The 23932-nt window shown below is 37.3% G+C and overlaps 2 protein-coding genes across 6 annotated transcripts in view; one reads left to right on the top strand and one right to left on the bottom strand.

The window, feature by feature from the left end:
- The window catches only part of ASNS (asparagine synthetase (glutamine-hydrolyzing)), a 177380-nt gene extending 163065 nt beyond the window's left edge, over nt 1-14315 (bottom strand). Inside the window, exons 1-3 of one of the 3 annotated variants that reach the window (XM_081286548.1) lie at nt 13481-14307; nt 12201-12487; nt 10970-11043 (exon numbers count right to left, since the gene is read on the bottom strand). The gene's annotated coding sequence lies outside the window, so the exon portion shown is untranslated. Of the gene's footprint in view, nt 1-10969; nt 11044-12200; nt 12488-13480 lie in introns of all 3 variants that reach the window. The other 2 variants (XM_081286550.1, XM_081286547.1) reach the window with 2 other exon arrangements.
- Nucleotides 12521-23932, top strand: part of C1GALT1 (core 1 synthase, glycoprotein-N-acetylgalactosamine 3-beta-galactosyltransferase 1) — a 33627-nt gene continuing 22215 nt past the window's right edge. Inside the window, exon 1 of one of the 3 annotated variants that reach the window (XM_081286559.1) lies at nt 12521-13172. Coding sequence is in view for 1 of the 3 variants with exons in the window: in XM_081286557.1 (XP_081142683.1) it covers nt 13166-13172 (7 nt within the window). In the remaining 2 variants the exon portion in view is untranslated. Of the gene's footprint in view, nt 13299-23932 lie in introns of all 3 variants that reach the window. The other 2 variants (XM_081286557.1, XM_081286558.1) reach the window with 2 other exon arrangements.

The following is a 23932-nucleotide window of genomic DNA, read 5'->3' as shown; positions in this document are numbered from 1 at the left end:
AATATAGTTTGAAATCTGGTATCGCTATACCGCCTGATTCACACTTCCTGTTTAGAATTGCTTTTGCTATTCTGGGTCTTTTATCTTTCCATATGAATTTCATGATTGCTTTATCTATTTCTACAAGAAATGCCGTTGGGATTTTGATTGGCATTGCATTAAACTTATAGAGAACTTTTGGTAATATCGCCATTTTGATGATGTTAGTTCTGCCTATCCATGAACAGGGTATATTTTTCCATCTTCTAAGATCTTCTTCTACTTCTCTCTTTAGGGTTCTGTAGTTTTCATTGTATAAATCTTTCACCTCTTTTGTTAGGTTGATTCCCAAGTATTTTATTTTATTGTGAATGGAGTGTTTTTCCTCATTTCCATTTCAGAAGTTTTGTCACTGATATACAGAAATGCCTTTGATTTATGCGTGTTGATTTTATATCCTGCCACTTTGCTGAATTCATTTATTAGTTCTAGTAGTTTCTTTGTAGACCCTTTTGGGTCTTGTAGGTATAGAATCATGTCATCTGCAAATAGTGATAATTTAAGTTCTTCTTTTCCTATTTTTATGCCTTTAATTTCTTTCGTCTGTCTAATTGCTCTGGCCAGTGTTTCGAGAACTATATTGAATAGAAGTGGTGATAGAGGGCATCCCTGTCTTGTTCCAGATTTTAGAGGGAATGCCTTTAACTTTTGTCCATTCAGAATGATGCTAGCCTGAGGCTTAGCATAGATAGCTTTTACAATGTCAAGGTAAGTTCCTGTTATCCCTAGTTTTTCTAATGTTTTGAACATAAAGGGATGCTGTACTTTGTCGAATGCTTTCTCTGCGTCTATCGAGATGATCATATGGTTCTTATCTTTAAGTCTATTGATGTGGTGAATAACATTAATTGATTTCCGTATATTGAACCATCCTTGCATCCCAGGGATGAATCCTACTTGATCATGGTGCACAATTTTTTTGATGTGTTTTTGTATTCGATTCGCCAGAATTTTATTGAGGATTTTTGCATCTAGGTTCATTAGAGATATTGGTCTGTAGTTTTCTTTCTTTGAGGTGTCTTTGTCTGGTTTCAGAATCAGGGTGATGTTGGCCTCATAGAATGAATTTGGAAGAGCTCCCTCTTTTTCTATTTCCTGAAATAACTTGAAAAGTATTGGTATTAATTCTTCTTTAAAGGTTTTGTAAAACTCCGCTCTATACCCATCCAGTCCTGGGCTTTTCTTGGTTGGTAGTCTTTTGATGGCTTCTTCAATTTCATCCATTGATATTGGTCTGTTCAAATTGTGTGTATCCTCCTGACTCAGTCTGGGCAAATCATATGACTTAAGAAATTTATCGATGTCTTCACTATCTTCTATTTTATTGGAATATAGGTTTTCAAAATAATTTCTAATTGTCTTCTGTATTTCTGTAGCATCTGTTGTGATATTGCCTTTTTCATCCCGTATGTTAGTAATTTGAGTTCTCTCTCTTCTTCTCTTCGTTAGCATGGCTAAAGGTCTGTCGATCTTATTTATTTTTTCGAAGAACCAACTTTTAGTTTTGTTAATTTTTTCAATAGTTTCTTTTGTTTCAATTTCATTGATTTCCGCTCTGATTTTAATTATTTCTTGCCTTCTGCTACATTTGCTGTTGTTTTGCTCTTCCTTTTCTAGGGCTTTGAGATGAAGTGTGAGCTCATTTATTTGTTGTTTTTTTCTTTTTTTGAGGAATGACCACCAGGCGATGAATTTTCCTCTTAAAACTGCTTTCATTGTGTCCCATAGATTCCGATATGTTGTGTCTGTATTTTCATTTATCTCTAAGAATTTTTTGATTTCCTCCTTTATGTCTTCTGTAACCCATTGATCATTCAGTAACATATTGTTCATTTTCCATGTGATGTAGGATTTTTCCTTCCTTCTTTTATCATTGATTTACAGTTTCATTCCATTATGATCAGATAAAATGCATGGTATTATCTCCACCCCTATATATTTACTGAGGGTTGCCCTATGGCATAATATATGGTCTATTTTTGAGAAGGATCCATGTGCTGCTGAGAAAAAAGTATAGCCATTTGATGATGGTTGATATATTCTATATAAGTCAGTTAAATCTAGGTTATTGATTGTGGTATTGAGTTCTATAGTTTCTTTATTCAACTTTTGTTTGGATGATCTGTCCAATGGTGAGAGAGGTGTGTTGAAGTCTCCCATAATTATTGTGTTGTGGTCTATTTGATTCTTGAACTTGAGGAGAATTTGTTTTATGAATGTCGCAGCACCATTATTTGGTGCGTAAATATTGATAATTGTTATGTCTTGTTGGTGAATGGTTCCTTTTAACAGTATATAATGACCTTCTTTATCCCTTTTGATTAACTTAGTCTTGAAGTCGATTTTATTCGATATGAGGATGGCCACCCCTGCTTGCTTGCGAGGACCGTGTGTGTGGTATATTTTTTCCCATCCTTTCACCTTCAGCCTGTGTATGTCTTTTCCAATCAGATGTGTCTCCTGGAGGCAGCATATTGTTGGATTTGTTTTTTTTAATCCATGATACCAGCCTATGTCGCTTTATTGGAGAGTTTAAGCCATTAACATTCAGAGTTACTATTGATATATGGTTTGAACTTCCATCCATGTTTGATTGTTTATCCTTTTTTTAAAAAAATTTAGTTTGTTTCTCCATGATTTTCTTTCCCCTCACCCTCTGTCTTTACCGAGGCACTTCCCACTGATGGTTTTGGTTATTGTTTTTCATTTCTTCTTCGTGTAGTGTTTTGCTCAAAATGCTTTGCAATGCTGGTTTTCTGGCTGCAAATTCTTTTAACTTTTGTTTATCATGAAAGATTTTTATTTCGTTGTCATACCTGAAGCTTAATTTTGCTGGATACAGAATTCTTGGTTGGCATCCATTGTCTTTCAATGTTTGAAATTCATTGTTCCATGACCTTCTTGCTTTCAGTGTCTGTGATAAAAAATCCGTTGTTAACCTTATTGGTTTACCCCTGAATGTAATCTGTCTCCTTTCTCTTGTAGCTTTTAATATTTTCTCTTTGTTCTGTATATTGGATATCTTCATAACAATGTGTCTTGGCGTTGGCCTACTGTGATTTTGTGTGTTCGGTGTCCTGTATGCATCTTCAATTTGTATATCTGTTTCCTTTTTTATTTCTGAAAAGTTTTCTGTAATTATTTCATTCAGCAGGTTACTCATTCCCTTGGTTTGAATCTCTGTACCTTCTTCTATCCCAATGACTCGTAAGTTTGTTTTTTTTATGTTATCCCATAACTCTTGGATGTTTTTCTCGTGATTTTTTACCAGCCTTTCTGAATTGGCTAGACTGTTTTCAAGATGATATATTTTGTCTTCATTATCTGACGTTCTGGCTTCTACTTGCTCCACTCTGTTAGTGATACTCTCAATTGAGTTTTTAATTTGGTTTATCGTTTCCTTCATTTCTAGAATTATTGTTTGATTATTTTTTATAATCTCTATCTCCTGATAAAGATGCTTAACTTCTTCTTTTATCTGTTTATGAAATTCATTCTCAATGTGTTCTTTCGCTGCTTGAATTTGCTGTCTTGTATCCTCTTTAAGGTTCCATTCCATCTGTCTAAGGTGTTCCTTGAGTTCTTTATATGACCATTTTTCTGATGACTCTAGTTCCTCCTGAATATTTAGGCTGTCCTGCATTGTTTGTAATCCTTTTCTTCCTTGCTTTTTGAAGCTGCTCATGTTACTTCTTGTTCTGTTTGACTGATGACTTACTGTTTACTCCTATAAATTTATTAGATGCTTGGGAGGAAAGGTATTAGAAGGGAAGGGAAGAAGTCACCAAAGAGAATGAGAGTAAGCAGGTAGAATTCAAGGAAGGGGGGATAAGATAATTGAAAAGAAATGAAAAGAGAAAAGAAGAAAAAATAGGAAATAAAAAAAGAAAAAAAAATTTAAAAAAATAATAAAAAAATTAAAATTAAAATTAGAAGAAAAAAATTTAAAAAAAATTGTAAAAAAAAATTTAAAAAAACAACAAGAAAGAAAAATGAAAATGAAAGAAAAACCCAAATCAAAAAAAAGAGAAAAGAAAAAAAGAAAAAAAACTAATAAATGCAGTCTTAGAGTTTGATTAACTTCTCTTCCAGTAGGTGGCGCTGTGCCCACCAGGCCAAGTTTCTCCTGCCAATACGTGGGAACCAATCACTGTGCAGCAGCTCCTCCCAGACTGGGCGAGTCTCCAACCTGAGTGCCTAGGGCCTCCTCTTGTGTCTAGTCACTTCCCACTTTTCCTCTAGCCAGGCCCCTCTCACGGGTGCCGCTCACCACAATACTGGCTACACGCCAGGTCTGCTGCTCCCGGGAGCCCTGTTTTCATGAACGACTGGGCACACTCTTCCAGTATGTATATGGTTGCTTTTGAATTTCCTAATTTCCCAAAGAAATTTGACCCAACTTTTGCCTAAGTATTATATGTTTCAACTATAATCTCACTCCTAGGTTGTTAATTCAGCCTGCAGTGTTTTTAGTTTTTTTGGCCTAAGTTATGACTTAGTTGAAATAGGGAATAGCACTTGAATCAGTACTTCTTTATTAGTCTGTGTGGGCTGCTATAACAAAATACCACATGTTGAATATCTTTTAAAAATCAGAAATTCATTTTTCATTGTTCTGGAGGCTGTAAAGTACAAGATCAAGGTTCTAGTTGATTTGGTTTCTAGTTTCACCCTGTTTAGCTGATGGGGTACTTCCTTCTGTGTCCTCACATGATGGAGAGAGGCAGATGGAAAAGAAGGAAGAGTGGAAAGAGTGAGAGAGGGGAGGGAGACAGAGAGGGAAAAAGGAGAAAGGGAGGAGGGATGGAGGGAGGGAGGCAGAAAGAGAGAGAGAGAGAGAGAGAGAGAGAGAGAGAGAGAGGAGAGAGAGAGAGAGAGGGAGAGAGAGAGAGAGAGAGAGAGAGAAAGGAAGAAGCACACTATGGTGTTTCTTCCTATTATAAGAGCACCAACCCTATCAGATTGGAACCTACTATTATGACTTAATTTAAACTTGATTATTTCCTCATAGGCCCTGTCTCTAAGTACAGTAACATTGGAGGATAGAGTTATAACATATGAATGTGTGGGGGCAAAGGAATTCAAGCCAGAGTACCTGTTCTAACCAATCGGGTTAGAACACAATAATTTGCAAACAAGGTCTGCTTTGCTTGCTCCTTTTCGAACCTGGTAAACAGCTCCACACTAGGGATAGGGGCTGCTGATGCTTTTAGACTGTACTGCTGTGAGACTGTTGCTTCTTTATGACTGTAGCAATTGTTTAACTGCTGCTGCTTTGCCATACTATTGCCACAAGACTATTGCCACTCTAAATATCCCCATGAGGGAAAGGGGGGTAGTGTAAGGACAAGCAAAATCACCATGAAACATTCCTACTGGTTTCATGTGCCTTTTTCTTGATTAAGTGCTTAGTTGGTTGCTGTTTATCTTTATTTTTCAGAACTCTCGCAAAATCAGTTCTAACAGTTTCTGCTTGTGTTTGTGTGTATGTGTGCGTATGTGTGTTTTGATGTCTCTGTGGGAGAACAAGAGCTTAGAGCTTCTTACTCTGCCATTTTGTTGTCTTTATTCAAAAGACTGTAATATTTGCAGGCTTTTTCATAGGCTTTATGCTATTCCTTTAGACCAAAGTTTTCAAAATGTGTTTTACTTCTTGTAGAAAAATAAAATATTTAGGTTTCTTTTTAATGAAGTGATAAAATATATCTTAAATAGTGCAGAAGTTATATATTCTAACTAATTTAACCAAAAAAGTGTCATTCAATACAAGGATACAGGGTAAGAGCTCATGGAATTGGGCAGTAGGGCCATTTGTGGGGTAGTGGCCAGGGGAAATCTGAAGGGGACCAGAAAGCTCCTCTCTCCTCTCTTTCCCTTTCTAAAGGAGCCCCCAAACTCAGGGTTAATTAGTTTTCTCAGACAATTGGCTTCATTCCTTTCTCTCCCTGCAGAATGATTTCTTATTTGGGTTTAGCCTGATTTAAAACTCATGTTTGGTTATAGTTTTAGTGTTCAACAGAGTATAGCAAAAGCCTTTATGTCCCAACTCCAAATTCCAGATGTGGGAATCTCATTGATTCAGAATCTATCAATGACCAAACCTCATCCAATCACTATGGTCAGGTAGGGAGAAAGGTCCTCTCATATCAATATACCTAATGGATGGTTTAATCAGCTTTTTCACTGTTGTGACCAAAAGACACGACAAGCACAATTTTAGAGGAAACATTTATTTGGGGGCTCATGGTTTTAGAGTCTCAGTCCATAGGTGGCCGACTCCATTCCTCAAGGTCTGGGATGAGGCAGAGCATCATATCAGAAGTGTGTGGCAGAAGAAAGTGGCTGAAAATATGGCACCAGGAAGGGGAGAGAGGGAGAGAGAGAGAGAGCGAGAGGAGTGCTCTGCTCAAAAAGGACAAAAATATAAACCCCAAAGGTACACTTTCAGGGATCTATCTCCTCCAGACACACCCTAAAGTTACCATCCAGTTAATCTCTATAAGGGGATTAATGCCTTGATTTGGTTAAGACTTTCATAACCCAATCATTTCACCTCTAAACATTCTTGCATTGTTTCCCATGTGAGCTTTTGGGGGATACATAATATCTAAACCATAACAGGGAACCAACCTATAGATGGGAGTTATAGTAAAGGGCTGAAGAACTGGGTGCCTCTCAGCAGAGGTGACAAAAACCCAAAATGGTATCTACTACAGTTCATTTTTAAATTTTAAAATAAAATTTAAAAGAAAGAAAAAAATATGCCATAGTACATAGCTAAATATGTTAAGTTAGTTCTTTACAATAACAGTATCAACATTCATAAATAATTTACTCCTGTGGAATTTCAAACTAAAGCAAGCTTTGCCTATTCCATTTACAAAAAACATTTTCTGCTTTTGGTGAGCCACCAAGGAAAACAACTAAAGAACATTATGATTCTTATTCCAGGGAACTAGAAGAATACAGAGTAAAACCAGCAAGCCTAACCTCACAAATTGAGAATATTTCTTGCAATAACACTAATTCCTTGGTGCACACATTGTAGTCATGCTGAATCCTCTTCCCTTGATGTTAAAAGTAATTCCTAGACTTTCTTTTTTCTTTATCTTCTCCTCGTTCTGAACTGGCAAGTATTGTGAGAAATTTTGTTGAAAACACACTGTCACCAGTCTTCTCTCTTCTCAGTTTCCTAGTGTCCATTTTTTCCCTAGAATTTTTCATTACTACTATAGATCATCTATAACCACATATAGTCCAGTGTCTAGTTAAGCCAGTAATTTCATATGATTTGGGGTTACAGCAAGTAGCAGAAAGCAAGAAACAATACAGCAAGCTTCCTCTGTCCAGTTTCACTTTCTGAGGTTTCATTTACCCATGGTCAACTGTAGTCTAAAAGTACTAAAAATTTCCAGAAATAATCAATTCAGAAGTTTTAAATTGTGTGTCATTCTGAACATGTGATGAAACCTAATGCCACCCCACTCCATCCTACCCACGATGTGAATCATCCCTTTGTCCAACCTATCAATACTGTACACACCAGCTGCTCATTTTCACTTAGTAGCCATCTCAATTATGAGGTCAACTATCATGATATTGTAGTGAGTGTGCTGACATAATCTTCACTTCACTTATTAAATAATGACTCCAAGGTGCAAGACTAGTGATGCTAACAACCTTGGGATGGCAAAAAAAAAAAAAAAAAAAACCAATAAAGTACTTTCTTTAAATGAAAGGTGAAAATTCTTGACTTAATAAAGAAAGAAAACAAAAGCATATCCTGAGATTGCTAAGATATACACTAAAAGAAGATATTTGGGAAGAGAGGATCCATTCACTAACTTTTATTATAGTACACAGTCAAAATTATTCTATTTTTATTATAGTTATTATTATCTCTTACTGTGCCTAATTTATAAATTAAACTTTATCGTAGGTAACTACATGTAGAAAAAATGGCGTATATGTAGGTTTTGGTACTAGGTACAGTTTCAGGTATCCATGGGGTCTTGAAACTTATTCCCTATGGATAAGGGGGGACCACTGTTCAAAAACCCAGAAATCTAGGGTAATTCATCCACTATGTAATCAAGACTTGAATCCTACACTAAGGCTAAATAAACCTTATTCATCCTAACATATTTATCTGTTAGGTTACTCATGACAAACTGTACATTGTCCATAATTATATAATATTTACTTCTGACATTTCATTTCATAAAGCCTTTCTCTGTGCACAAGTCCTCCTCTCTAAAAGAGAAAGACATAAATTCTACCATATATATACTTGCTGTTGGGCACAATTTTGCTCTAGGATGAACACTTAAAATTCAGATCAAATTACTAGCTAAATATGTATTTATTACTAAGAATATTTAAGTATTGCTGGGGCAAATACCTAGCTACAGTTAGAAATTAATTAATAAAAAGGAAAAGGAGTCAGTCATAATTATGTATTCTTCTTAAAGCATAGTAAATTTTCAACAGGCTAATAAAATGAGATCTGACATTTAATAAGCTACCATCCTGCCACACACACTTAAGCCTAAACTGCTTGCCTATGAATGATGCTAATATTTACAAATGCACACAGTAAAATCAGCAAGTAAATTACCACCATTTGAAAGAAAATTCTCTATGGGATTCACACCTAAATATGTAACACTTATTTGCTTAAAAATTTAAAAAGGCAGATCTAACCAAATTAATTGAAAGAGTGTTAATACACTATTACATAAAATCATACTGACTATCTTTTGAAAACAAATTGAGATTATTGTCCCCATTTAATGAATAGGGAAATTGAAATTTAGGTTTAGGTGACTTTTCATGAGTCACCCAGTTAATTAGTGATAAGACTAAAGACAGAATTCCAATTTCAGGATATTATTGCTCATTCCACTTTTTTTTTTTTTAATATCCAGGACCACCAATGTTTCGATCTCAGTAAGATTCACAATTGATCTCTTTATGACCATATTAAAAAACCCTTATATAATTTAGGTGTCAGGGACCACAGGTAATAATAGCATCATATGTAATCTATTAAAGTAAAAAAGATAAACTCCACTTTAATCAATTGTTATTCAAATAACACCCACTTATGCCCATTATGTTAGGCTCTATTATAGTCAACTGTATTAGTTATTGAATGTTATATAACAAAGTATCCTAAAACAGTGGCTTAAAACAATTATTTAAACATGTATTATCTCATTTTTCTGGGGGCAGGACTATAGGAGCAGCTTAGTTGAGTGGTTCTGGCTCAGGGTCTCACTTGAGGTGACAGTTAAGATGCTGGCCAGGGATGCATGATGTCATTTCTATGTTGGACTATTGTTGGAGGATCTGCTTTCAAGGACATTTGCATGGCTGTTGGCTGGAAGCCTTAATACTCACCAACCCGGCCTTTCCATAAGTTGCCTGAGTGACCTGATGATAAAGACATGACGGCTACCTTTCCCTGAGATAGTTGGGCTCTCAGGGAGAGAGAAATGGACACCCTTACTAGACGGAGATCTAGACCTATAAGCATGATCAGTCATGTTTGTCCCTTTAACTAGAGGAAAAAAGCATTCAACACACGCTTGTATGAGATCAACTTGAACAAAAACATAATCAATTCAAATGTCACCAGATTCAAACTACACAATATACCCATAACTGATCTGTAGCTAGACTATTTAAATAAGATGAAACATCCTGATTCACAAAAGCCTGCCCGGGAACCTGCACTTTTCCTCCTAGGAGAATCATTCATATAGTCAGGGAGATCAACCCTGTTGAATAACTTGTCTTACCTTCTATGAGAGGCCAGGGGCATATGCACCCTGCCTTTGGGGTGTGTGTACCTTTCATTTGCTTTCTCTATTAATAAATTATTGCTTGTGCCTTGCTTTCAATACATCCTGGAATGCTTTTACATGGTGTAAGGCAAGAACCTGCCTGGGGCGAATGGAGGGTCCCAATGTCCTCTAGAGAGACCTCCTTGGACCCCTGTATGGTGACACTTTCAGCAAGTAATTCCAGAGAGTGAACAAGAAGAAAGCTGACATATCTTTTATAAATTCCCTTCAGAAGTCCACTACGTCATTTTCATCTTATTCTAGTCACAAAAAGTTACTAAGTACAGCCCAAACTTAAAGTTAGGGGAATTAAGTGCTATCTTTTGAAAGAAGCATGAAAGAATTTGTGGATGTATTTTAAAACCACTAAGTCATGAATATAAGTTAATTTATAAAATTCAAGTAATTATAAAATGACTTATTTAATATTTAGGCATTTAATGGAAAACTAAGTTTATTAGAGAATATTTTATTGCTGTGGTTAGCTTGCATATTCTGTCCCATTTTCATTTTACCCTATCAAAAAAAATTGTCAACATACTGCTATATAAATGATAATCTACCTCATTATATCAATTAGGAACTATATTTAAGACTTATAATAGAAAGCTCATATAACAAAATCTTATATAGAAAAAATTTATTTTTCCTCACATAACAACAACCCAGAAATGGCCAGCCTAGCTGGTAAGCTGGCCCTCCAAAGCAACCATGAACCCAGACATGTCTGGCTTCCTACACCATTAATATTGAGTGTGTGGCTTTTGTCATCATGGTTGAAGTTTTGTGGCTCTACCTTCAGCATGGTGTCCTGGTTCTAAGTAAGAAAAAGGATGGGTGTAGGTCAAATGGCTAAAGAAACATGACACAAAGGAATCCTGAGTTTGGTTTGGTTTGTATTTGGAACACTGTGACCCTTAGAGGAGTATCTTTTCTAGTTTCTTTGTGGAAGTATTTGGAACCAAGCTGTGGTGGGGGATGGGCCTGGGCAACAACTATACAGAAGTTGAGGAGGAAAGGAAATTAAACGTGGGATATAGTAAAGAGAAGTCTGGAGGCAGGGGACAAGAAAGGGCACCAACCTGGCTGTCATGACTCTGGCATTTCTCTTCTGGCATGTTCTGTTAGTTTATCTTTCTGGCCTCAGTTTCCTCATCTGAAAAGAAGAGACATCTGAATTAGAATCACTAGATGTTCCTTAAGTTTTTTAGGGGGAGAGGGAGTACAGGGGATTGAACTCAGGGGCACTTGACCACCGAGCCACATCCCCAGCCCTATTTTGTAATTTATTTAGAGACAGGGTTTCACTGAGTTGCTTAGCGTCTTGCTTTTTGCTGAGGCTGGCTTTGAATTTGCTATCCTCCTGTCTCAGCCTCCTGAGCCACTGGGATTACAGGCGTGTGCCTGGCCATTAAGTTTTAAAATTCTTTTGGAAGACTCTTTTGGATCTACTGATGTTAAGTCGTGGCAAACTATACACTAAAGCTGAACCCAAGCAAATTACAGGAAAAATAACAATAACTAAAATATGCTACTTATTATTTCTCCCAGACATGCTAAGTAACTTGCTAACATTACACAGCCAATAAATAGGGGAAGGGAAGCAAGGTTCCAGCCTGTTATGGTTTGAATATGGCTTGTCCCCATCATAAGATGTTAAGAGGTGGAACCATTAAGAGTTGATTAGGGCTCTGCCCTCATGAATAGCTTAATCCACTCACCTGATTAATGTATTGATGGGTCAATGGCTGTCCAGACAGCAGGTCTGCTATAAAAGGGAGCTTGGCAAGCTCTATTATGAGCTCCCTGTTTCTTGCCATGTGATATTCTGCTTTGCTTCAGGGCACTGCCAGCAAGAAGGCCATCGACCAGAACTTTGCCCAGAACTACAGCCAAAATAAAGCTCTTCTTTATTTTGACTATGGCTAATCTTATCATTGGAAAGGTTTACCTTTGTTCATTGAGGGAAAAAAAAAAGGTTATTCTTTGTTCACTATAACTTTCAATTAAATTAAAATTACACAAAGAATTGTGAGTTTGGTTTGGTTTGTATTTGGAACATTGTGACCCCTAGAGGAGTATCTTTTCTATTCCCTTGTGGAAGTATATGGAACCAAGCTGTGTATAGTTTAGCAACAGAAAATGAAGTGAAACAGACCAACCAGCCTGTTTTCAGAGTCTACTTTTAACACTTACAGGTTATTAAAGAACTGCCCAAGTCACGCATTTAAATGAAGCAGGCAGTAGCTTTCCGATCCTGGAGCTTGGCCTTGTAGAGGGTTAAAGCCAATGACATATAGACCTTCCACTCACCTCCTCACTATGTGGTGGGGTTGTCTGGACAGGTGGCAACCACCCCCTAAGAGCAGATGATTTTTGCAAGCTCTGAAGAACTTCTTTCTGCTATATTGTAGGACAGAAATGAAGTACTGACAGAATCAAAGTTTATGCACGTGTTCTTGCAAAAGGCTTTCTGATATCACTGTTTTTCAGTTCTTTCTGGTTCACACATCACGTTATGTAGCACCTTTCTGCATAGCTCATCTTGCCATATTTCCTTTCGTTAAGACCAGAGAGAAAGTGAGAGTATGGGGAGAAGACTAGCGAGGAAAAAAAAAAGGACGGGTTAAGAGCAGGTTAGAGGCCAAGATACTACTACAGAGTTAAGAGTCCGTCTCTCAGACAAAGGTCTCTCAGTCACGACCAGTCTCAGTTCTAGTTTCCTTCCTTTCACTATGTTCCCGTCCTCCTCAGTCTCCAAGTATGGAAGCTAGTGCAGAACCCAACGGCAGAGTTGGAAAGGTGAAACCCGTAGATAAGATGCGCAAGAGGGCTGCAACTAAGCTTAGAGCTTCTGATAGCCCCGACTTCCCAGACCCCTTCGCAGAAGGGCGGAGCTCGTGATCGGCGCCCTATCCCCGCGTCCGCACGTCGCCGTAGCCCCGCCCCTCCCTGCCCCCTCCGGCTCCGCCCTTCCCTGGGGCTGGTGCGGCGGCGGCGACGTCAGCGCTAGGAGACCCCTGGGTGGCGGTTGCGCCGTAGGCGGGCCGCGGCCTGGACGCGCTGCAGGGAGGGGCGGAGCGAGCGGGCGGGAGCGCGCGCCGGGCCCGCCTCGGCTGCCGCCGCCACCGCCGGGGGAGAATGATCTGGGCGGTAGCGGGCGGCTCGGGCTAGCGGCCACGAGCCTGTTCTGCGGCTGCCCAGACGAGGAAAGGTCGCCAGCCCCGAGTGGACCCCCCTCTCCGCCCCCCAGGAGGGGCGAGAGGGAGCAGCTGCTGATGTCAGGTACGGCCAGGAGAGGCGCCCTCAGGCTGCGGGTCGGAGGTCTGGGATCCCCTCGCCCTCCCCCCTCTCGGGGTGTGTGAGCCGGAGCGTGGAGGGTGGAACCGAACGCCAGGCGCCGCCAAACAGGTGTCTTGGGGTCGGGGCCGGGCTTGGGGCGTTTGGGCTTCTGAGGGAGGCGTGGGGCACTTCGAACTCCTGGTGCCTCCGCGAGCTGCCACGGGGGCCGGGTGCCCACGGGCCGTTATTTTGACGACATGTAGCCTCCTTGTCGTGGCGGGTCCTTCTTTTCGCCCTCCCGCACTCCTCACCTCCTGCGCTCGTGCTGCCGGGCGTCGGGCGTCCGCGTGAGGCGCGGGCTGCGCCCCGGCTGCGGGCCGGGTCACCTAGCGGTCCTGTCCTGCCGGGCCCTGCCTGCCCCGCCCCCGGGTCCTCCCCGCCCGGGTCCCCAGCGGCGGTCTAGCCAACTCGACTCTCAGGTGTGGGCACCTTCCGCGAGAGCCGGGCTGCAGCGCCGCCTGAGCGCCCAGCGAGCGGGCGCCGTCCAGAAGTGCCGGGGGCTTGCTTGGATCATCATGTTTGTCTGTAGCCGATTTATTTTTTAAAGTTTCCCTGCCGCTGACAGTGAACAAGCCAGGTGCGTGTCAGGGCACTTGCTACCAGAAAGAGGGGGGATTTTTTTTTTTAAACTCAGATTTTTTCCCCCCCTTTCCCCCTGCAAAGTGTGATGGATTCTGGATTCTGGCAAGTTGTCCATAGTGCTTTGAGTTTAGATAAATTGCATGCTTCTAATAGACCGCAGTTTAGGGGTAGGGATTTATTCATTTTTAACCCTTAGCCGCCCCCTCCCCCTTGCCATTTTTTAAAATAACATCATCAATAACAACACAAGACTCACATTCTGGAAAAGCTTATTAAGTTTCAAGTTTTCTAAATTCATTGTGAGTATATAGCCTTATTTCCTTTTAATGCTTTAATGATTAAAACCTATGCTGACTATGAATTGATTTCATTATGAATTAAAAAGTTACAAAGTGGGTTGGGGCTATAGCTCAATTGGTAGAGTGCTTGCCTAGCACGTGTGAAGCACTGGGTTCGATCCTCAGCACCACATAAAAAAATAAAATAAAGGCACTGTGTCCATCTACTATAAAAATATTTTTTTTTAAAGTTATAAAGTTAGAACTTTAAATAATTAGGCAATATGTAAGGGCCAGAAATATGTTAATTTAGTAAAAGATGGATGTAGAACATAGCTCTGCCTGGGTACCAAGAAAAAAAGTGTTGTGCTTAATTTCAAGTTGTTTAATTCTGGTAAGTTTGAGATGTGGGAATCCGAGTTTTTGAAGGTATTTAGATGACAGCTTTTCACTCCTGTATCAGAGAAATGTCAGATGAGGCTCATGCACATGATATGGAGAGTTCTAAATATTGTATGTAATAAACTGTATTTGTTTTATTTTCTGCCAGCTTTAGTATATATTGATGTATAGTTTAAATGAATATAAAGCTTCAAGTTACCAAACAGTTAACTCTTTTCACCATATGTTAAGTAAAACAGTGATTTAGTAAGGAAAGTATGACTCATTTAAAATTCTTCATAGTGAAAGAGAATGATTTTTCAGGACTAGTGGAGAACTATTAAATATCTTTCTCAAATTTGCCTGGAATTTGTATTTTTTCAATATCTTTCTGCTTAGGATTCAGCATTTAAAGATAGTTTGTGGTTATTATCCATTTAGAGTTTAAGTATACTGTCTTTAGATTGTATGAGTCTATATTTCTGAATAAATTAAATATCCAGAAATAAATATGCAGATTTAGTTAGGCACAGACGATGAGTTAATGTTTACCTAATGATAGAAATATAAAAGTGATATTGTTAATTATATTCGAGGTACTATTTGTATGTTGTTATGTGCTGCAGTAAAAATTCTGTTATACTGATTACCTTTGTAAGCCATGTTAATTTAGAGTCTTCATGTGGTAAAATTACTGATAGTAATTTTTGTGACAGTATATTTATAAATATTTTAATAGAAAATTATCAGCTTGATGCTACATTAAAAGTTTAGGTTTCCCAATAGAATTTTTTAAGTGAAGAAGGAAAAAAAATCTGTTCCTTAAAATGTGAAGTTAGCATTTTATTTTAAAATCTGGTTATAAAGGAACTCCGGTGTGAAATTAAATTTTTATTTTGCACCTAATTCAAGCATCCCAGGGGAAAATATGTGCCCAAATTTTAACGTGTGAAATTATGAAGTCTTCTTTGGAGAAAAAAAAAATAAAGAAGATGTTCCTTGTGAGTTAAGGAAACCCCTAAGAAGCTGGGAAAAACCAAAAAGAAAATTCAAATAAACTGTCCAGTCCCTGTAGAATGATCTGTCTTGCACATTGAAGGGACACATTTAGGACAAGAAAAAGCAATGTTGAGGAAATTCTCAAACAGGAAATCTGATTAAAATGAAAGCTATGTATTTAAAACATTACTTAAACTGGTAGAAGTTGGATAATGGGCAGAATTTGGGATTACATACAGCTTGGTGTAGTTGCTTGCATTCTGTTCCCCCCCCCCCAGGATTGCCATAATAAATAACCACAAACAGCCATTTAAAACAACAGAAATTTATTGTCCTAGTTCTTGTGGCTAGATGTCTGAAATCAGGATGTTGCCAGGACCATGTTGTCAAGGTTCTAGGGGAGAATCTGTTCTAGGCCTCTTCTTGTGTCACTGACAATTCCTTGGCTTGTAACTGTATCACTTTGTGGGATTCTCCCTGTGTGGCTCTGAAACATTAGTACTACAAGTGTGGTCCCTGGATTCTTGTATCACCTGGGAACTTGTTAGAAATGCACATTTTCAGAGTCCAGATCTTTGTTTTGAAAATTGTTATAATTAACTTTCCAGATGATTCTGATGCAGACTCAGGTTTGAGAACACTGATCAGGATGGAAAAGAAAGACAGTATACAAGATGAATTTAAAAAATAATGTTAGATATTAGTAAGTGCTATGGGTAAGAGTAGGATGGTCAGGGAAGACCACTGAGAAATAAAGACCTGAAGAAATAAAGACCATGGGGAGTGAGACCTATTAGTGTCTGGGCATATGTGCCCAGCAGATAACAGCAAGTATAAAGACCATGGGCATGTTAGAGAGATGTCAGTGAATTCAAAGGTAAAACATGGAGAAATAGTATTAGAGTCAATCCTGTGAAATTGTTATTTGTTTGTTTCTTACCTCCAAAACCACTAAGTCCGAGGAAGAAAGATCACAAAGAAAGGGGTGAAATAAGATGGCAGATTATGTGAAGGTCATTTTAAGGTTTTGGGCTTTTTAAGTGAGATTAGGAAGTTGTAAGGGTTCAGAGCAGTTGGGTGACAAGATACAAGTACAGTTTTAAAAAGATCACTCTGACTACTCTAAAAAATAGAATGAAGGAAAGGTTAAAGGGAAAAAAAAAAAGTTGATTGGAAGGTTTTTGCAGCAGTTAAGAGAAAGGGGTGGCTCAGACCAGGGCTGTAGTTCTGGAGAAGTTAGAACAGGTACAAGACTAAAAACAGATTAAAAGTAAATGTGAAAAGTAAACTTTTTTTCTTCTTATCTAGTTACCTCTGTCATCCATATGCCCTCCTGAAAAGCAGCTATTCTTTATATATATTTTTTTAAGTATTTTATGTACATATGAGAGACTTAAGTTTCAACAAGTTAAAGGAATAGTTATTGACTGGAGCCGATTTTCTTCTCCAGGAACATTTGGCCCTGTCTCGAATTTTTGATCAACCAGTGAGAATGCTGCAGGTATCTAGGAAGTAGAGGCCATGGATGTAGCTAAAAATCTTTTAACAGTGAACAGAACCACTCCAACAACAGTATTATCCAACTCATGGTGTCATGTCCGTGGTTCCAAGATTAAGAAACCCTGATTTCATGGGATTTTCAGAGGTGATAGTGGAGAGAAGAGAGGTCATTGTAGTCAGATGTATAGTAGGAATAGTGAAGCCAATAAATTGGATGCTTAGAGAACTGTTGATAGTTCAGAATTGCTGAAGTGTAAGGCACAGGATAGCAAAAGATGAAACTGGACACCTGGAGAGTCTAGATCAAGGAGAATCTTTTATATCATGTTAATTAAAGATGCTTAGTTTTTGAGTTGTAGGCAGTGAAGTTCCATGAAAAGCTTCATGGTATGACATAGTTAGCTTCATTTTATAGAGGTCATTATGGCAACAGGATGAGGTGAGGAGAGAGAGAGAGCACTTAAGTTAGAGAGGAGATAGGTTAGATATTGCAGTACTTAGATGTGAAGAATGTATGAAATAGGGCAAAGAGTAGAAATGGAGAGATGATGGATTAGAAAACTGTTTAGAAAATAAAATTGATAACACTTGATAATTGGATTTGGGGTGAGGATAAGGGGGATCATTAAGAATGTCTCCCAGGCTTGGGGGTGTAAGTCTGTGAGACAGCACATGCTTCACATGTGCACAGCTCTGGATTTAATCCCCAGAACCCTTCCCTGGCAGAAAAAAAACAAAAATGTCCCCAATTTCTCCTGTAGATAATCAAGATAGCTCTAAATGAAAAGGGAACCTATTGGTGAGTAACTTAGATAACCACCAATAATTAATATAAGAAGTTTTAAGGGAGTAAAGTAATGATTCACTTTTGGACATGAATTTGAGATGCCTGTAGTCCAGGTAGAAGTATTTAGCATGTATCTGTGCATGTGACTCTGAAACTTAAAGTTTGAAAAGTATCAAGAGATCCTTTTGTGTAACAAGTATGGAAAAATTAATGCACTTTGATTTTTCACTCTCTAGATAAAGTAGTCTACTTTTATTTAGTTTTTTTTTTGTCAGAAAGTAATCGGTGTATACCTGATTTAAAAAATAAACATTAAAATTAAGCACTAATTTAAAATTAAAAGTGAAAAAAAATTGTCCTTCTTGCCCATGCCACCTTGCTAAAGTTCTTATTTATACAGTGTACACACACACATTTATATATATTTTTTGTATTTTATATATACATAAGTGTGCACTTACACATAAGCATTTAAAATGGGACTGCTGTGCAAACTTCAGTAATTTGTCTAAAAAAATAAGTCTTTTACATAGTTCAAATGAATGAGGTTGTGGTATAAAAAGACAAGTGAAAAGGATAAAGTAGTGGCTAATGGATATAACATGATCTGTTTAATGCATATTAAAAGATGAATATACATATATGGTGACATAGGTTTTACTTGTTCTTTTTTTTGTTAAGTCTTTAAACAATGGATAATAGTTACTTTTGGTGAGAACTAGTGATAGAGATGGTAAAGTGTATATAATACTTCTTTGTATATTTTTCCTTCTCCAAGTATGCTTGGGTTTCTTATCTCATTTTCTGATTTAAAAAGCATACCTTATTCATCATTAATACTAATCTTAGCCAAAAGTACAAACACTTACCAGAGCACATAGATGATTGATTTTGGCAACTATATTCTGTTGTATGGTATGATACCTCCATACATACATTTCATCAACAAACATCTTGGTTTATAGCTGTTGTGAACACCACGGAAGGATTCTGTGATTTGTATCCTTGAGATAAATTTCTAGGTGTTTTCTCCTAGTTTTAACTTCAATTTAAAAAAAATATATTTAATTGTTAATTATAAAAAGAGATCCTGGTGTTTACTTGTTATGTTTTCCAAAAGATCAATTATTTCATTTTTGGTTTTTTTGGTATTATATATTGAACCCAGGGGCCCTCTACCTTTGAGCTACATCCATCCATCCATCCCCAGCTCTTCTTAATTTTTATTTTGTAACAGATATCACCAAGTTGCCCAGGCTGGCCTCAAACTTGTGATCCTCCTGCCTTAGCCTAACTTGCTCCTATAAGGGAGACATGCAACAAGTTAAGTACCAGCATTCAATGAAGAATAAACCAGGGTTATAGGATTTCAGACAGTGGTGAAGGCACAACTTGAATGCAGCAGTAGTTGATAGTTTAAAACATAGCAGGACTGTGTGTCAAGGAGTTAACAAATATGAGGCCTGGGCCTAGAAGCAGACTCAAGTACTTGTTTCCTTGGAGACTACAGTTAAGATAAATGTGGAATGTTGTGTCTGGAAACCCTTTATCTGAAGTTCTGAGTTGGAAATTGAAGCTGCTTCTGTTTATAATAATCTGTCATTCATGCAAGAATGGGATAGTCCATTCTCATGGATACAGTTTCAAATAAAATAGTTTCTGACACAGTATTGATTATAGAGAAAAGTTTCTCAGCACTATGTATTTAGTGTTAATTAAAAATGCATTTTATATACTAATTGTTGATTTGTCTGTTCATTCTGAATATCAGATTATTTTAATTATTCTGTTTTTCATTGGTAGTATATTTTAATATGTGGTAGAATTTGTCTACTCCCTTCCATTCCCCTTTTAAGAATTTCCTAATTACACTCACATATTTATTTTTTTAAACAACATTTAGAATAATTTACTATGTTATTTAATTTTTTAAAAAATATTTTATTTAAAATTGATCAGATAGCTGGACATGGTGATGCATGCCTGTAATCTCAAGGGCGTAGGAGGCTGAGGCAGAAGGGTCACAAGTTCAAAGCCAGTCTCAGCAAGTTAGTGAGACCCTGAGCAACTCAGGGAGACCCTGTCTCAAAATAAAAAGGGCTGAGGATGTGGCTCAGGGGTTAAGTGTCCCTGGGTTCAATTCTTAGTACCAAAAAGCAGGGTAGGGGATCTGATAGGGTTGAAAAAAGTATCTCTGTGATATTTTTTTTTTCATTTTTCTATAACTTCCCATTTATGTTCGCGTTTGTTTTTCCACACTTTTAGAAAAAGTTTTGTGAAGTTATTTAACAAATCTTCCTGTGTTTTTGCTGGGATCATGTTACATACGCAGGTGAATCTGCAGAAAATCGACACCTTTAACGTTGATTATTTTTTAAAAATTATTTTTACTTTGGTGAAATACACGATATAAAAAAATCACCATTTCAATCATTTTTAAAATTTACAGCTCAGTAGTATTAAGTACATTTATGATGGTTTGCAACTACCACCACCATCCTTCTCCTGAACTCTTCATCCTGTAAAGCTGAAACTATATCTATTTAAATAATTCCCTGTTTTCACTTCTCACAACCCCTAACCATCAAAATTCTCATTTTTACTTTTAAGTATTTCATCTAAGTGGAATTAAGAGAGATTATCAACAGGAAAAAGGCAAACCACAGAATTTGGGCAAAATACTCACAAATCATATGAAAAAGAATAATATTCCAAATATATAGAGAACTTTTAAAATTTAACAACAAAAAACATATTTCAAAACTAAACAAAGGACCCGAATACACATTTCTCCAAAGACACACAAATGACAAATAAGCAATGAAGGCAAGCATAATTGCCTTGTTCCTGATCTTATAGGAAACACTTGCAGGCTTTTACCATGTGTATGAGGTATGCTATGGATTTCTCATTTATGACTTATTATGTGGAGGTAGTGTCCATCTGCTATTACTTTGTTGAATGTTTATGAAAGGGTATTAAATTTTGTGAAATACGTTTTATTGCATCAATTGAAATGACTGGGTTTTCCCCCCACTTCATTCTGTTAGTGTGGTATACTACCTCGAGTGATTTTCATATGTTGAATTATCCTTGCATTCCCAAAATAAATCCCATTTGCTAATGGTGTAAAACTGCTGAATTCAGTTTGCTAGAGTTTTGTCAATAATTGTTGTTCATATTGCTTATTGCTTAGTAGTTTTCTTGGAGTGGCTTTGGCTTTAATATCAAGGTAAGAGTGGCGCCACAGAATGAGTTAAGTGTCCCTTTTCTATTTTTTGGAATAATCTGGTGTTTTAGTCAGCTTTTTCACTGCTGTGATTGTAAGACCTGACAAAAGCAATGTAGAGGTTGAAGAGCTTATTTGGAGCTCACAGTTTCAGACATGTAAGTCTATAGATGACTGGCTCCTATTGTTCTGGGCCAAAGGTGAGGCAGAACATCATGGCAGAAAAGTGTGGTGGAGGGAAGCAGGTCAGGACATGGCCACCAAGAAGCAAAGAGAGAGTGTTCCCATCACCATGAACAAAAATATAAACCTCCAGGGCACACATCCATTGATCCAGCTCCTCCAACCACACCCTACGTGCCTGCAGTTACTACCCAAGTTAGTCCTTATTAGGGGAGTAGTGCACTGATTAGGTTAAAACTGATAACCTGATCATTTCATCTGTAGATTTTCTTGCATGCATTGTCTCACACGTGAACTTTTATGGAACACTTAATATCTAAACCATACCATTTGATAAGTCTTGGCTTTAGTTCATTAAACGTTTGGTAGAACCACCTTTTGAATCCATCAAATCCAGAGCTTTTAGTTTTGGGGAGTTTTTTTTTTTTTAATCACCGATCCAATATTTTTGATTACTGATTCATTCTCCTTCCAGTTAGTAAGGATCTTCAGCGTTTTCTTTTTGACTTAGTATTGTTATACTTTGTTTCCAGCAGTTTTCATCAGTTATACAGTTGTTGGCATCAGTTGTTCATAGTGTTCTCCTATAATTCTTTTTATTTCTTTTTTTTTTTTTGAGAGAGTGAGAGAGGAGAGAGAGAGAGAGAGAATTTTAATATTTATTTTTTAGTTCTCGGCGGACACAACATCTTTGTTGGTATGTGGTGCTGAGTATCGAACCCGGGCCGCACGCAGGGTAGCAGTGAACCCATTTTCATTTCTGATTGTAGTAATTTGAGTCTACTTTTTTCTTAGTCAACCTACCTAAAGGTTTGTCATTTTGCTGATGTTTTTGATGACCCAACTTTTATAGTGAAAAGACATGTATTAAATATTGATAATCTAGCCATCTTTTGAAGAAAACTGAAATACTGTTAAACAGAAAAATCATTGAAAGCAGCTATTTGTAAAATTAATCACTCATTTTTAGATAATCAGCAAATATGATAGAAGATCACACTGCAACAGCAAACAAAATAACTAATCTTTGTTATTTTCTTCTTTCTGTTGGCCTTGAGTTTACGTTTTGTTGTTGTTGTTGTTGTTTGGTTGGGTTTTTTTGGTTCTTTAAGTTGTAAAGATAAATTGTTAGTTTAGCTTTAATAATTGCCCATGTTTACATTTATTGTGATTCTTGTTTCTTTATACTTTATTATCTAGTGTCCTTTTGTTTCAACCTGCAGGACTCTGAATTTCTTGAGAGCAGGTCTAGTGTATTGAATTCCTTTAGCTTTTGTTTACGTGAGGATGTTTTAATTTTTGATCTCTGTACATGTCTGGGAATTGTGGCCAATGATTGTCAACTGTAAGATGATTCTCCTGAAGTGGTTTATTGTGCAATCTTTTGGGGAATCCATAATGTGATTCCAGACCAAGTGGTTTTTAATTTTCCCCTCCTAAAAATCATAGCAGATGATGCCACTGCTCTGTTGATGGACCTGTTATCTCCTTTTTGCTCTATGGTAGTCTCATAGTGTGTTTGCATTCCCAATTCTAGCTCCTATGGTTTTTTGTGGGATGGCTGTTCTCATAGTGACAAAGCCTGCACTTACCTATATAGGTGTTATAGAAGCATCTGGGAAATCTATTTCTTAGGACAGATATTAACCAGTGACTGAAGGTAGGAGTAAACTAAATTGTAACCTCTATTGTTTCCAGAGCTACTCAGCGTGAGCTACAGTTGCCCTCTATGGGAATTTGCTTGGTATGTTCCTTTTGCTTTGTTCCTCTACCTGTTTTATTACCCTATAAAAGTTTCCAGGAAATACTTTTGTTGACCTTTAAGAGAAACCAAGGTACAAGTTGATTAAGGAACAAGTTTTTTTGGGTTAATCTGAATTAGAAATTAGTAGACACAAATTTCAAGCAGCTGAAATGTGCTCTGAGATTCTTAACAAATAATAAAGGCAAAATCTCCAAATGAGGAGGGGGATTACATCAGTTGTTTGTCAAGAATAATTTAGAGACTGGAAAATTTGAAGAATATACATAAAGCAGATGGGGAAGAATAAGAACAGATAAATTCTTGGGAAACAAAGGGAGTTAGATGACCCTCATGGCTATAAGATTTTTTTGCTCTACTGAAAACTATAGCTCTCAGAACTTAAATTACAGAATATAGCAAGTTGCACAGGGTCAAAGTTTATTTGAAGGTAGCTGTGATTAAAGTCTGCTCTCTCATGTCCTTCTCCACTCTTATGGGAGGCTTTACTCTGCCTTTATCTTTGTGATTTTAATTTTTTTGTTCTCCAATAAATCACTTTCACACAAGTGCCTTGGACTCAACTTAAGGTAATTACTACTTGTGTTGCTTTTTCTTTAATACTCTAACATGGGAGAATGAGATTGGATTTTGGTTTACTGTGTTATATATTTTTGAGATTCTCTTTCAAATATCGGTCTCAAACTTTTCTGTAAAAGAATTGGTTAAATTCTGAATTTTCTAAAATGATCTATGTAGAATAAAAATTATTTATTGAGGGATTGAAATATTTCATCCAGGAAAAGTCTGGACCTTCTTGATGTCTGATTCTCTTACATTATTTCTTTTATGGTTATTTAGGTTTTATATCTGGAGTGAGCTTTGATAATTAGCTTTCTTAAAAAAATGTTTCATTTGGCCTTTTATGTTTAATATTAAAGTATTGTTTTAAATCTGTGATTATGAATATGGTTTGAATTCTCATTTGAGAAAACCAGTGGCAAAAAGACATTTCTGAGCTAA

This window comes from Spermophilus citellus (genome assembly GCF_964194105.1).
Source record: "Spermophilus citellus genome assembly, chromosome: 3".
Classification (NCBI taxonomy): domain Eukaryota; kingdom Metazoa; phylum Chordata; class Mammalia; order Rodentia; family Sciuridae; genus Spermophilus; species Spermophilus citellus.
Note: the sequence above shows the minus strand (reverse complement) of the source record. Positions and strands in the feature narration are given on the sequence as shown.